At 45.5% G+C, this 14,046-nt stretch overlaps 1 protein-coding gene across 1 annotated transcript; it reads left to right on the forward strand.

Moving 5' to 3' along the window:
• The first annotated feature begins 3,368 nt into the window (after window positions 1-3,368).
• LOC115481774 (coenzyme Q-binding protein COQ10 homolog B, mitochondrial-like) lies at window positions 3,369-8,880 on the forward strand. The gene is made up of 5 exons (XM_030221155.1): window positions 3,369-3,646; window positions 6,324-6,482; window positions 7,174-7,366; window positions 7,894-7,995; window positions 8,310-8,880. The coding sequence occupies exons 1-5, from the start codon at window positions 3,519-3,521 to the stop codon at window positions 8,475-8,477; spliced, it is 750 nt and encodes a 249-aa protein (XP_030077015.1). The 5' UTR covers window positions 3,369-3,518; the 3' UTR covers window positions 8,478-8,880.
• Window positions 8,881-14,046: the final 5,166 nt, after the last annotated feature.

The following is a 14,046-nucleotide window of genomic DNA, read 5'->3' on the forward strand; positions in this document are numbered from 1 at the left end:
AGAGGCCTCCTTTCCAGCTGCCAAGGTCTACACTCTTCACGCATGCTCAGCGCAGACCTCAGGAGTTTCTCCCTTTTATGGTTGGGAAACCCCACCTCGTGCATCCCAGGATGTACTGGGCAGGGCTGGGTGCCACCATTTTGAAGGCAGTGCTGAAGAGAGGGGAAGGTGCTACTCCCTCCACCACCACAAATTCCCTCTTATCTTATGTGGGCCCCAGTTGAATATTGAGCTGGGACCCGCTTAAGCTTTTTTTTTAATTAAAATTTGAGCCCCTCTCTGAGCCCCAGACACATCCCACTCCCCCCCCCCAGCCCATAGCCACAAGCCACTCCCCCTCTCCCGGAAATACCCCCTACTCTCAACCCCTCAGCAGTTCAGGTAGGCCCCCCTCCAGGCCTACCTTGATCCCTGATGGTCCAGTGGTGGTCGTAGAGGGCAAGAACAGAGCCCCTTCACTTATTCCCCTTTGCGGCACCTTTGCAAAATGGCTGCCACGACCTCTTGCAGCAGCTCATGGTGCTTCAGATAGTACCATGAGCTGCCACAAGAGGTTGCAGCAACCATTTTGGGAAGGCGCCACGAGGGGGCTGCACTCCTGCCACCAGGGATCAAGGTAGGCCCAGGGGGGGCCTACCTGAACTACTGAGAGGTTGGAGGATCCAATGTCAACATAACTAATACTGTGGAGGGAATAATAAGCTCTTCATTAGATGATTCCAGGAAGGCTGTTATGTCTAAACTATCTTAAGAAATTATTGAAGGCAGAACCGATTGAGGAGGAAATGTAGGTGTTCAGGCATCCAACTCTTAAATATTTCCTGAGGTGATACTCCAGGTTTCTTTGGAAAGTTAAATCAGATGCAAATTTCCACGTCTAACAGAATTTTCTAAATTCTCACATTTTAAAAGCAAATTTGTATTATCTTTAGCAAAAGTAGTACACATGGAAGGGTATTTTTCGATATGACATCCAAATCCGATTATAGACATTTTGGTAAAAAAAAAAAAAAACCACTGAAAAATCTCATCCTGAACATAACTATTTTAGAACCGGAAAAACATCTGATTTTTTTTGTTTTCAAAATTGCTATATTCCAGACATCTTTATGTTCAGTACATATTTCTTTAGGTACCATTTTCAGAGGGGGGGGGGGGGAACGTCCTAGAGAGAAACACACAAAAATAAGCCTAGTAAACTGGCCACACAGACATCCCAGCAGAGCAGCCTATTGGTCAGTGCAATGAACTTCACATAAAGGGACCCAGGAACACATCCTACCTTAACACCCTTATTTTGTATTGTAAGCCCTCCAGGAACACCTAAAAACCTACTGTATTTAACTGTACCCCACTACAAAACCCTTCAGGTCTACAGGTGTCTTCTATCTATAGGTACAGTTGGTATTTTATGAGTTTTGGAAGGCTCACAATTTCCACCACAAGTGTACTAGTTACAGCGGGATATGGACTTGGGTCCTTTCTCTACAGTCTACGGCAATGACCACTAGCCTACTCCTGGGAGCAGCTTGCTGCTGTAATAGGAATGGCCGTAATATCTGAAGCTGCCATGGAGCCTGGTATGTACTGTGACTGTCACATCTTGGGGGGGGAGGGGGGGGGGATGGAAGGTAGTCAGTGAGCACTGGGGGTTAAGGGGGGGTCATACATAAACCCTCCAATGGTCGGTTAGGGCATCTTTTTGTTACTTAATCGTGATTGAAACAGGTCCAGATAAAAATGTCCTAATTTTTGCCCTAGGTGTTTCTTTCTTGTTCTATTATCACTGAAAAATGTCCAAACTCTGGGCCCGTCCAAATCCTGCCCAACATGCTGTATTACTTTCTCCCGTTTCTTAGCCCTCACAGGAAGGGGGAAAGCATAGAAAAATAATAATAAGAAAGAGAACTTAGACTCCATTAGGCACGGCCAATAATTACCTTTATTAGCATCTCACAGAGCCAAAACTACAAAATAGTTCTCTCCCTGGAGCAGGTTGCCAATCAGCAGTGCACATCCTGAAAGACAAGGTCTGCTCGCTAATACTGCCTCGGACATCACATATATACTGTTACAAGTTACATTTTCCCAGAAATCATGTGCTCGTTTTAGTGAAAATGAGCATGCATGACAAAGTTGGAACCGCTTGGAGGGCTGGAAGTTCTACTTGGTGCAGGGGAGGGACCCTAACATAGTAAAACTTAGCCGAGATTGGGTGGCAGAGCCGGTGAGGGGAGGCGGGGATAGTGCTGGGCAAGACTTCTACGGTCTGTGCCCTAAAAATGGCAGATACAAATCAAGGTAAGGTATACACAAAAAATAGCACATATGAGTTTATCTTGTTGGGCAGACTGGATGGACCGTGCAGGTCTTTTTCTGCCGTCATCTACTATGTTACTTCACAAATGCTAAGTTTCACATTAAAATGAGCGTTCACAGCGTGACTGAAAACAGAACAGGGCAGGCGATGCGAGACCAGCGCGGGACAAACACTTCAGCTGGCACGGTTGAGGACCCCTGCCAGCCAAACCAGGAGCACCAGACTAATTAGGGTTGGGGGACCCCCGCCAGCCAAGGTACCATCATGCGGCGTTGGGGGGTGGGGCAAAATGTTCCTCTTGTCAATGTCTGCCTACCCCCTGATTTGATATGTATGTTAATATATAATTTATTAAAAATGTATTATCTGCAACTCTTTTGCTGACCTTTCTGCATGTTTCAAACAAATAGGGGCTCAGACCCCGTCCATTTTAGCTTCCCCAAACAGCTGAGCTACCATGCCTATGCAGATGTGCTAATTTGGTGTTTTATCTACCATAATTTACTACTTGGCAGCTCTGCAAGGATGAGTTGCATAAAACAGAAGTCTGGGCGACCTGGATTTTAGTTGATTCTAATTTTATCTGCGATTGTCTTGTAAATGAAAAAAGCTCAGTTTGGCGTTTATTACAAGATTGACTGTACAGATCCCCTCCTTTGACACCTATCAGTGTACCTATAATTATTTGATGCATGCATGGCCTTTTGAAATAGTTGCCTTTTATGACCATTAGACAGATGCTTGGGAGCTCCTTTTAGTGACTCCTATATTTAACTTTGTCTTGTGAACGGGGTTTTTATTTGATCCTCGACCTCGCCCGCCTGACCTGCATTGTGACCAAGCAGCACTGCTTCAATAGGACAAAACTACTAACTACCGGTCAAGATTTATTACTGACTCATGCTTAACAGCCCAGGGAAGCCTTGCTCCTCGCAACTGCGACGCGTCAGCAACCTAAAGTGCCACAAGGAACGCCCTACTGTGACGTAACAAAGGGCTAGGGTTTTGAGGAGGCGGTGCCTATTGTTACGTCACAATAGTGATTTGTACCCTCTGTGAGTGAACAGAAACCGGCACAGAACAGACTCCCAGTTGAGTGTAAAGCGGAAGAGTAACGCGATCGGGATCGCAGAAGTTGGGTGACCTTTTTTTTAATTATTTTATTTTACTTGAAGCAACGGCGGTTATATTGCCAGCTATGAATAGTAGCAGCAGATGCGCAGCCTCCCTTCTCCGACGAGCAGTGCTGGAGGCAGCTGAGAGCCAGTCCGGCGTGGCGACGACGCTGAGGCGGCGGCTGGATCGCAGCACCCAACACGGAGTTCGGTAAGAGCAACGTGGGAGAGGCTCGCTGATCTTCATTTCGAATGGAAAGGTTTGAGTGGTATAGCTAAGGTTCATTGAGTGCTTATATGCCGGCTTCAGAAGGGGAACCTTCTCCCGGCACGAACTGGGGCAAAAGGTAAAAAACGGATACAGCGGGATCCTCCCGGATTTAAAAGTTCCTTTTTTTTCTTTTGCTAGTCGTTTAGATATGGACGTTAACTGTGAGTTTTTGTCCTCAAGTGTAGGTGTAATCACACGTATTTCTTGTGCATCCCGGTAAAACGGGATAAAATAAGGCCGGCCACAGTTTTTTCTCTTTGAAATTCCTGGAATTGTAACCCCCATCCATCCATCCCACCCACCCACCTCTTTCCCTCATGACTTATCACGAGTGCTGGAGGGAGGTCCCTTAGTGGGGCTGATTCGACCACGGTTTGGTCGGTCGTCCCTCCTGCCTGCTCTCCCCCTCGCTCCTCTTTGTCTTCAAGTTCTTTAACTCTCCCAGGCCAGCCCGGCCGCCCGCCGCGAAACATCCCCCGGCCCCAACTTTTCCTCGCTGCATGATTAAAAAAAAGGAAACCCCACCCGCTGTTAGTTTCGCTGTTCCTCCTCCACCTCTGCGTCACTTGTGAGAAGTTGTAGAACGAAAAGCCTTTCCTGGAATTAGTCATTGTGCTTCCTCTTGAGAACAGTAAAAGATATTGAAGACGAAATGAAATCTTTTAATGCATTGGTTTCAAACTAAAAAGGTCGGTGCACACTGCGGGATCAGAGAAATAAGGTGCCTCCCCACCCCCACCAGAGAGCCACATGGCCATCACACTTTCGCCTGCCTGGCAGTGAATGTTCTGAGACCATGTGAAAGCCAGCCATGCACAGTACTGGGGTCCCAGAGCCTACACTGACACACAGGAGCCTGTATTATATATATTTTTTATTTTATGTATTGCCTGGATCGGATCCAGTGGGTGTTTTTTGTGCCCCAAATCACAAGGATTTTGGCTTGTTCCCTTGGTGTTCACTTTCTTGCCAGGATTACAAAGAGGGTGGAAGAAGGTGGTTCCAGGATGAATCAGGCAGGGAAAAAGTCCAAGCTTCAAAAAAAAACTCTTAACAGTACATCAACAATATCTCAATGTATCAGCAGCCACTGATAATATAAAATCCGGATCCGGCAAAGATGTCTTAACAGTAGACCCTAGACGGGGCCGTGTTTCAGCGCAAAGCCGCCTTCAGGGGTCACCAGATAGATAAGTCTAAAAGTGTCAGGATGTTAATAATGAGATCCAAAGTATATTAAAGCCAACTCTCAGTATAACAGAAACCAGCTACAAGTGTCGCTCCGGCAGGACGCCAGGCATTCTTTTTTTCGCTTTCTTGGGTATGGAAGCCTGCTGTGTTTCTTTTCATAATCCGGGGTCACATGAATTGTTAAATGTTAATGAGGTCTTATTGGATACGTATTTGAACTCCTGTGAGTTGTTTTATTTGTTAAAAAGTCCTTAGATTTTTCCCTTAGTCTAGTTTTGATCTTTGAGTACAATGAATGGGTCCCTTTTCATTGCCATATCTTGTCTCAGCTTTCGCCATTTGGCTAGACATCTTGATTAGGCCGCAGCAGACCTGGAACGGATCCCAGTAGCTCAAGACGAGCAGTCTTAAGCAAGTTTGAGTAATTTAATGAACTGGCCTGCCCTAGCTGAAAGCAGGTGTGAGGCAACAAGGCATAAAGTCTGCTGGCAGGAGGTTAAATATTTCAGCTCAAGTTCATAGAAACATCTCAGCTTCGGGCTCAACAGTTTGTAACTTCAGTAATCTTTAACTATGCTGCAATGCCTTAAGCTGTGGAACTGCATAAGTTCTTTCTTGGGCTTTGTCCTTGCAGCAGATTCCTGGTAGAAAAGAAAAAAACAGCCAGTTTAAGGGTTTGACATCCATTCTTGGCTTGTTTGCTGTAAAAATGAACTGGGGAGCAGGCGTGGACGGACAGTGACTCGGGGGGGCCCCCCAGCTGCTGCCGCCCCTTGCCGCCATGTTTCTACTACAGCCCCCTTACCTCAGCAGCTGCCACTACATCCGCCCCCCACATTCTCCCGAGCCTCAGTGTGCCCTTCCCGGTCCATCCTTGAAGGGCCCTGCAGGAGCAGGAAAGAACAGCACTCTTTTCTGCCCGGTGCCACCGTGTTAAACACGGCGGTGCCAGGCAGAATAACGGAAGCGGTCAAGAAAGAGTGCCCCTGCAGAGGCCGGTAGACAACCAAAGTGGGACCAAGGAGGACCCACTGAGGCTCGGGGGGAGGGGGGGCATCTGGGCCGGTAAGTCCACCTCTTCTGGGAAGGGAGATTGTCCAGTGCTGACTCCTAACGGTTGAGCTTAAAGCCCCCGATTGCAGGGGTCTGCAGGGTGCCCTGGTGTGTGGTCTATAGTTGAGGTCAGTTGCTGTAATGACTGGACCAGAGTGAGTTGGGATGGGATATAAAAAGATCCCCAGGTAGTCTTAGAAGCTCATGGCATCAGATTTTGGCCTGGTTCTGATTGAGCTGCATGGCCAAAAAAACAAAATGGTGGCTTTGAGACACTTTGCTCCAGTTTTCTTAAATGTGTAACATGAGACACAGCAGGTGGGTTCTAATAAAAAGGCTGAACGTTGTCTCATTTCCTTTCTTGATCGTACAGGTATTTAAGTTCCTGTGGCATACTGGCAACCCCGAGCACTAAACTACCTCAACTGTCTCCAGCCTTGGTGTCCAGACAGCAAGCTCGGTCCTTCCTTAATCTGGCAGCACCTTTGATGGGAAGCAAAAGAACGGAGTACGCAGAAGCCAGGATTCTCGGGTGAGGACTTCCTTTGATAGCGGTTCATTTTTTAGCCCCTCTTCAGTCAAAGGGCATCAACATTCCTCCTCATGAGAGAATCCCTGGGTGTACAGCACGGTTTCAGGCTGTAATGAGATGAGCTTTATGCCTTATCACCCAGGCTTGCCTAATCCCCATCTACATTTCTCTATGCAATCAAATGACCTTGAGTCTTGGCAAGCTCCAAAGGTCACTTGATAACTTGAAGGATTAAGGCCAGAAACTACTTTGCTATGTTTCTCAGCTGTTTTGTATGTATGCATATTCTCCAAGTTCACAGCACTCTAGAACTGAGGATATTCTGATATCAATGTGTAATAAAATATACTTCCAATGCATTTTATTGCTTTGTGCACCAGTCGCTAGATGCTTTTTTTTTTTTTGTCCTAGACACCAGGATCATCTTGTGTCCTAAACGGGTACAAGATCAGACATGTCTTTGATCTGTGCAGTGTAGCCAAAGTGCCGACAGACATAGGTCCTTGTTTGGCACATCTGCTACTGCTCATTTGAAATGTGTTAAGTAATCTAACTTTTTTTTTTTTAATATGGTGTGCTTCTGGATTCTGTGGTCTTGCATCTATTTTTACTGCACATGTGATCTAGCATAGATGGTCGATTTAAAATGTTGGCTCCAAATTATGAATGAATTTTTTTAAAATTCTTTCAGATATTCGATTGAACAGATGTATGATGTGGTAGCTGATGTGGAGAATTACAAATTGTTTGTGCCTTGGTGCAACAGTTCGAAGGTCCTTTCCCATTCCAAAGGGATCACAAAGGCAGAACTGGAAGTCGGTTTTGCTCCCATCGTGGAGCGCTATGTGTCTGAAATTTCTGTAATACCTCGGCACCAGATCCGGGTAAGGGTCTAAAATACATCTTGACAGGTGGTGGTCGCTTGGAGGCTGCCACTGTACAGTTTTGCACTTTCTGGTGGAAATGAGTGATTACTCACGGTGTCCTGTGTTGGTACGGACCGAGCTGTCCACTGTTGAAACCCATTATCATGACTGGCCAGTCTCAGCAGGGCAGACTTTCCAGGGGAAGCATCCTCAAATTTCTGAAGCTTCTTTAGGGTGCAGGGTTCTGAATTTTCATATGTCAGAGAGCAGGGAGGTTTTGTAACCACTGGCCCCATACAGGCCTCTTAATATGGGCATCTTGTGCTGGGTTGGGCCAAGTCATACGTTCTTGTTTCAGTAGGTGCATCTACCGACCATTTTATCAGATTTGCTTATCGGGAAGCCTCATGTTTGAGGATTCTGCTCGGTTACCATTTATCTGCCAAACACAGAAACAGAAATGTTTAAATGCACTGTCTGTAGTTCTCTAGCGTTGCAAAAATCTATGAAATTGGACACTAATGATTCTGCTCTTCTTCCTACAGGCTGTTTGTAGTGACGGGAAGCTCTTCAATCACCTGGAAACCATCTGGAGATTTGGTCCAGGGATCGCTGGGCAGCCTAACACCTGCACTTTAGACTTTTATGTAAGTACAATGGGTTATTCCAGCTGCTAGATTCTAAGTCAGTGGTTCCTATCTCACTTGAGGAGGGGGGGGGGGGTGCTGTTTGTTTAGTCTGGATCTTTTAATGAAAAAAAAAAAAAATTATTTCAAATTTCGTAGCCAAAATCAGGATAGAGCTAGTCTCTCAGTATCTAAAGTTGAGAAAAATAAGCCAGGTGTCTTTCAGTAGCTTGAATAACAGAGATTGAAGTGTGCACCTGGATGCTGTTTCTAGAATTGACATCTCAAGAAACAACTGGACTGTTTGGTTTTTTTTTTTTTCTTACCTATCCCAGGTCTCCTTTGAGTTCAAGTCCCTCTTGCATTCCCAGCTGGCCACCATCTTCTTTGATGAGGTGGTGAAGCAAATGGTGACTGCATTTGAGAAACAGGCAGCAAAAATATACGGGCCGCAGACAGTGGCCCTGAGGACTGAGAAGCGGCGAGCTGCACGAGCTGTGTGAGATGATGCCTATACCATTTGTACACGACAGTGAGACTGCTGAAATGCAAGGACGTTTTCATAAAAGATGGTAACCTCCATCTTTGGTCAGCCGAAGACTTGTCTTCGTGACAACCATTTGCCCAGATTTTTGACTGGGCTCCACTTCCAGTCTGTTGGTCTCTATTTATGCTATTTAACTTGCACACATCCGAAAGAAAACACGTTTTTAAATTATTTTGAAACTTATGTCATCTATTTATCTGTTTGTGTGAGGACCAATGATGTCTCGGTGTATGTTGGGAGTTCTCCCCACCCATCTGTAAATAACTGTAGTAATTTTTTTCCAGGACATATTTTTCCAGAAACTGTTCAATTTTTAAGCTGCAACCAAATAAAAAAAAAATGTTAATTTGGGTTTTACATGTGGTGCTGTCTTTAGTGATATTTGCATATCTAATAACCTTTCATAAAATAGACAGGAAACATTTTTATACAACAAAGGGTCATCAAATTATGCTGAATTGTAGGGAGGCTCAGAAAGAATGTGAGAACTTTCATATTGAGAAGGTGCTGAACGCCAAGAAATAACTGATCTGGACTGAGGCAAGCACTGCTGGAGTGGACCTCGCCTGTCAGAGGTTGAAGAGCAGGGGACAGGGCCTCTGCACATTCTGGTGTGCCCACTTCTGCTGTATGGGCTCTCTGATTCCGGCGTACAGGAACAGGAAGTGACACTCTAGTTAAGCAACCGGCAAAGCTGCCCATAGTGGTTTGTGGGAATTGCCACTGCTCACTCCCTTCACCAGGTACAGCCTAACTTGATCGAACTTCCAGTGAAAGTTATAGGAACCCAACTAGTTCCAAAATTCAAGCATGTATGGGATAAAAAGATCTTGGTGATAGCAGGGGTGAGGGGATAGCACCAGTTATGTAAGACCTGTGCCAGCGTAAAGGGAATGGGACTTAATACCGCTTTCTGTGGTTTTTGCAACTACATTCAAAGCGGTTTACATAGTATATACAGGTCCTTATTTGTACCTGGGGCATGGAGGGTTAAGTGACTTTCCCAGGATCAAAGTCCACTGCACTAATCACTAGGCTACTCCTCCACTTGCAACAACATTCCATGTAGAATCTCAAGTAGGGAAAGAGAAATGGGACTTGATATATCACTTTTCTGTGGTTTTTGCAACTACATTCAAAGCAGTTTGCATAGTATATACAGGTACTTATTTGTACCCTGGGGCGATGGAGGGTTAAGAGACTTGCCCAGAGTCACAAGGGGCTGCAGTGGGAATTGAACTCTGTTCCCCAGGATCAAAGTCCACTGCACTAACCACTAGGCTACTCCTCAACTAGCAGTATTCCATCTAGAATCTCAAATCAGTAGGAACATTCCGTAAAGAATCTCAAATAGGGAAATGGGACTTACTTCTGTGGTTTCTGCAACTACATTCAAAGCAGTTTATATAGTATATACGGGTACTTATTTGTACCTGGGGCAATGGAGAGTTAAGTGACTTGTTCAGAGTCACAAGCAGCTGCAGTGGGAATGGAATCCAGTTCCCCGGGATCAAAGTCCACTGCACTAGCCACTAGGCTACTTCTCCACTCGGGGCAAAGGAGTCCTGTATAGAAGGTGTGGAACCAAACAAGCTTAGCGGTGATTAGGTGGCAGTCTCTGCCCTGTTTGTGGCTGGACAGTTTTAGATACATTGGAGTGGGGCTTCGATGACAGCTTTTAGTAGTTGGAGAGCAAGGCTGGTACCAGGCAGACTTCTATGGTCTGTGCCCTGAGAATGGCAAGGACAAATCAAGGTCAGGTATACGTATGGCAAGGACAAATCAAGGTTAGGTATATATATGTAGTACTGCATCATACCATCTGAGTTTGTCTTGTTAGGATGGACCATAGATGTCTTTGTCATCTACTATGTTACTATGCACAAAGAGGCAAACTGGCAGGGTTGACATCTGATATACTCTTCTGCTTGCAAGCCTTGGAAGAGGAGATGTTGGGGGCCAGATGCCAGTTGCTTCTCTTATTGAGGCTCAATGTGTTGTCTGTATAGGGTCTGAGGATTCCCACCGCAGTGATCCAGTTTTTCAGAATCACGTGAGTATGGTTATGTAGGAACAGCTTTCAAAAGCTTCGAAATGAAATCAAAACAAGAAAGGGACTTCTAGCAGTCTTAATTGCTGCCTCAATTATATAAATGAGTTTAACCAATCTATTCTACTCTGCCCTTTGTAGCTAGAGTGCCTTATCCTGGGTTCACCGTTTTTACACTATGGGGATAATTTTGTAAAGGGCGTTAAAAATTAGGTGCTTAAAATCTGTGTGCTAAGAGATAATGGTATCCAGATTCTGTTACAGAATAAGTTGTCATTTAGGCAGGTGTAAATGTTGGCACCTTACACTATTCTATAAGTTATCCCCTGGACCCTATATAGGGTGCCTGAACTTCAGCAAACTTCTGAGATGCATACACAAATTGGATAATGAGCTCTGAACCATCAATAGCTGGGTGCTAACAACTACTGATCTTAATTGACACTCATTAAAATTTGCGCACACATTGCTGTGTGCTGTTTTATGAAGCACAGCGCCTAACTCCCATACCAAAGAGAAACCATCCAAGCGTGCTGAGTGTAACAGATTTGGTGTAAAAAGCAAAGCTGGGAATACCACCTTAGGACCTGTACCGGAAAAAGAAATTGGACAAATTCCTGGTTAGAGTATCTGTCTTTTAAAAAAAGGTTTGGACAAATTCCTGGAGGAAAAGTCCATAGTCTGCTATTGAGATCCATGGGAAGCAACTGCTTGCTTGCCCTGAAATTTGTAGTATGGAGTGTTGTCATGATTTGGATTTCTGCCAGGTACTTGTGACCTGGCTTTGCCACTGTTTCGAAAACAGGATACTGGGCTAGATGGACCATTGGTCTGATCCAGTATGGCTACATTTTATGTTCTTACTAGTAAAAAAAGGCCCGTTTCTGACACAAATGAAACGGGCGCTAGCAAGGTTTTCCTCGGAGTGTGTATGTTTGGGAGAGTGTATGTGAGAGTGACTGTTTGAGAGTCAGAGTGAAAGTGTGAGTGTGTGTGTGTGAGAGAGAGAGAGTGTGTGTGCAAGTGTGTATGTGAGACACAGTGTGAGAGAGAGAGTGTGTGTGAGACACAGATTCTCTGTGAGAGTGAGTGTATGAGACCAAGCGAGTGTGTGAGTGACTGTGTGGCACATAGAGAGTGAATGTGATACAGTGGGAGACAGAGTGTGTGAGAGTGAGAGTCAGAAAGACATTGTATATGAGAGAGAGAGTGTGAGCCCTGCCCTCCCAATCCATGCCCATCTGTCCCCTGCCCCCTCCATTCATCCCTATCCAGCAATTCCCCTCTCTCCCTGAGCCCTGCCCTGCAATCCATATCCATCCATGCCCATCTGTCCCCTCCATTCATCCCTATCCAGCAATTCCCCTCTCTCCCTGAGCCCTGCCCTCCCAATCCATGCCCATCCATGCTCCTATGTCCCCTACCCCCTCCATTCATCCCTTTCCAGCAATTCCCCTCTCTCCCTGAGCCCTGCCCTCCCAATCCATGGCCATCCATGCTCCTCTGTCCCCTGCCCCCTCCATTCATCCGTTTCCAGCAAGTCCCCTCTCTCCCTTCCATGACCCCCCCTTGCATCCATGCTCCTCTCTCTCCCATGTCCCAGCGTGGCCCGCCCTCTTCTCCCCCCCCCCTTCGCATCCATGCCCCCCCTTCGCATCCATGCTGTCGTTTCTCCCCTGCCCTCCCTCTCCCATTGTTCAACTTTACTGCCCACCCTCTTCTCTCCCCCCAATATCCCTTTTTTTTTCTTCTTTTTAAATTTACCTCCGTGGCGGTTCCGGCAGCGCAGCGTCAGGGAAGGAGGCGGCGCTCCCCACGTCTAGCCTTCCCTTCGCTGTGTTCCGCCTTCTTCTGACGTCAGAAGAAGGCGGAACACAGCGAAGGGAAGGCTAGAGACATCGGGAGCACCGCCTCCTTCCCTGACGCTGCGCTGCCGGAATTGTTTGTTTTTTTTTCCGCCCTCGACGTCATGACGTTTGACGCGAGGGCGGGGCAGAGACGGCTGGCTGGCTTCACACCACGAATCCTACAGGGAGTGTTTGAGTGGCTTCAGAACGTTGTCTTCAGAACGTTCACGGAGCGTTTTATTATATTAGATTAGATGCCTAGCTTGGACAGAATACTACCTAACCTGGGCTCCGGCATGTACACCAGGTTTTTGCAGGTGAAAACCAGCACCTAGGTGAATGATTTGTTGTAAACGCTCTTTATATAAGGTGTGCCCCTTTATAGAATAGCACTTGGTACAGAGAGGTTTTTTTTTTTTTAATGTCTAGTTTTGGCATGATTTATTGAATTCCCCCCCGACCCTGCCCCCATGCATGTCCTCTTTGAAGTTCGGTGCTATTCTGTATGTGGATCTGTACTAGGACTGGTGCTCTTTTAACATGTTTATAAATGATCCGGAAATCGGAACAACGAGTGAAGTGATTACATTTGCAGATGACACACAACTATTCAAGGTTGTTAAAGCATATGTGGGCTGAGAAAAATTGCAGGAAGACTGGGCATCCACATGGCAGATAAAATTTAATGTGGAAAAATGCAAAGTGAATCATATTGGGAAGAATAATCTGAATCATAGTTACTTGATGCTGGGGTCCACATTAGGAGTCGGCACTCAAGAAAAAGATCTAGGTGTCATATGGAATCTTCTGTCCAGTGTGCAGTGGTGGCTTAAAAACCAAACGGATGCTAGGCGTTATTAGGAAAGGGATGGTAAATAAGACCCGAAATACTATAATGCCTCTGTATTACTCCATGGTGCAACTTCACCTTGAGTATTGTGTTCAGTTCTGGTCGCCCTATCTCAAAAAAGATATAGCGGAATTAGAAAAAGTTCAAAGAACAGAGACAAAAATGATCAAGGAGCTGGAATGCCTCTCATATGTGGAAAGGCTAAAGAGGTTACAGCTTGGAAAAGGGGAGATATGATTCAGGATTTTGTACACCTCTGGTGTAGAATGAGTAGAAGTAAATCGATTTTATTTATTTATTTTTTTAACTTGTTCCAAAAGTACAAAGACTAGGGGGACACTCAACGAAGTTACATGGAAATCCTTTGAAAACAAATAAGAAATTATTTTTTCACTTAAATAGTTAAGCTCTGGAATTCGTTGCCGGACAATGAAGTAACAGCGGTTAGCGTATCTGGGTTTAGAAAAGGTTTGGACAAGTTCCTGGAGGAAAAGTCCATAGTCTGCTATTGGGGCTTCTGCCAGCTACTTGTGAGTTGGATTGAGCTAGATGGACCATTAGTCTGACCCCCAGTATGGCTATTTTTATGTTGTGGGGTTTTTTTTGTTCGGTTTTTTAAATCGCAGTTAGGTACTTAACTTTTGAGGTATACTGTGTAGAATTAGGGTGTATGTGTTGTGTAGATAGAATGTATTTGGATACAGGCAGCAGATGATGTTTTGTATATTCCTGAGAATCTAGCATGTGATGTTTTTGTTCTTTCCTGAGAAAGTAGCAG

This window comes from Microcaecilia unicolor, chromosome 12 (assembly GCF_901765095.1).
Source record: "Microcaecilia unicolor chromosome 12, aMicUni1.1, whole genome shotgun sequence".
Taxonomy (NCBI): Eukaryota; Metazoa; Chordata; class Amphibia; order Gymnophiona; family Siphonopidae; genus Microcaecilia; species Microcaecilia unicolor.

What these genes read in the sequence shown, in the direction of transcription:
- LOC115481774 (XM_030221155.1), top strand. Translation starts at nt 3,519, where the DNA reads ATGAATAGTAGCAGCAGATGCGCAGCCTCCCTTCTCCGACGAGCAGTG. An exon ending in AGCACCCAACACGGAGTTCG is followed by an intron (nt 3,647 to 6,323) that starts GTAAGAGCAACG and finishes TTGATCGTACAG; the next exon opens with GTATTTAAGTTCCTGTGGCA. An exon ending in GCAGAAGCCAGGATTCTCGG is followed by an intron (nt 6,483 to 7,173) that starts GTGAGGACTTCC and finishes AAATTCTTTCAG; the next exon opens with ATATTCGATTGAACAGATGT.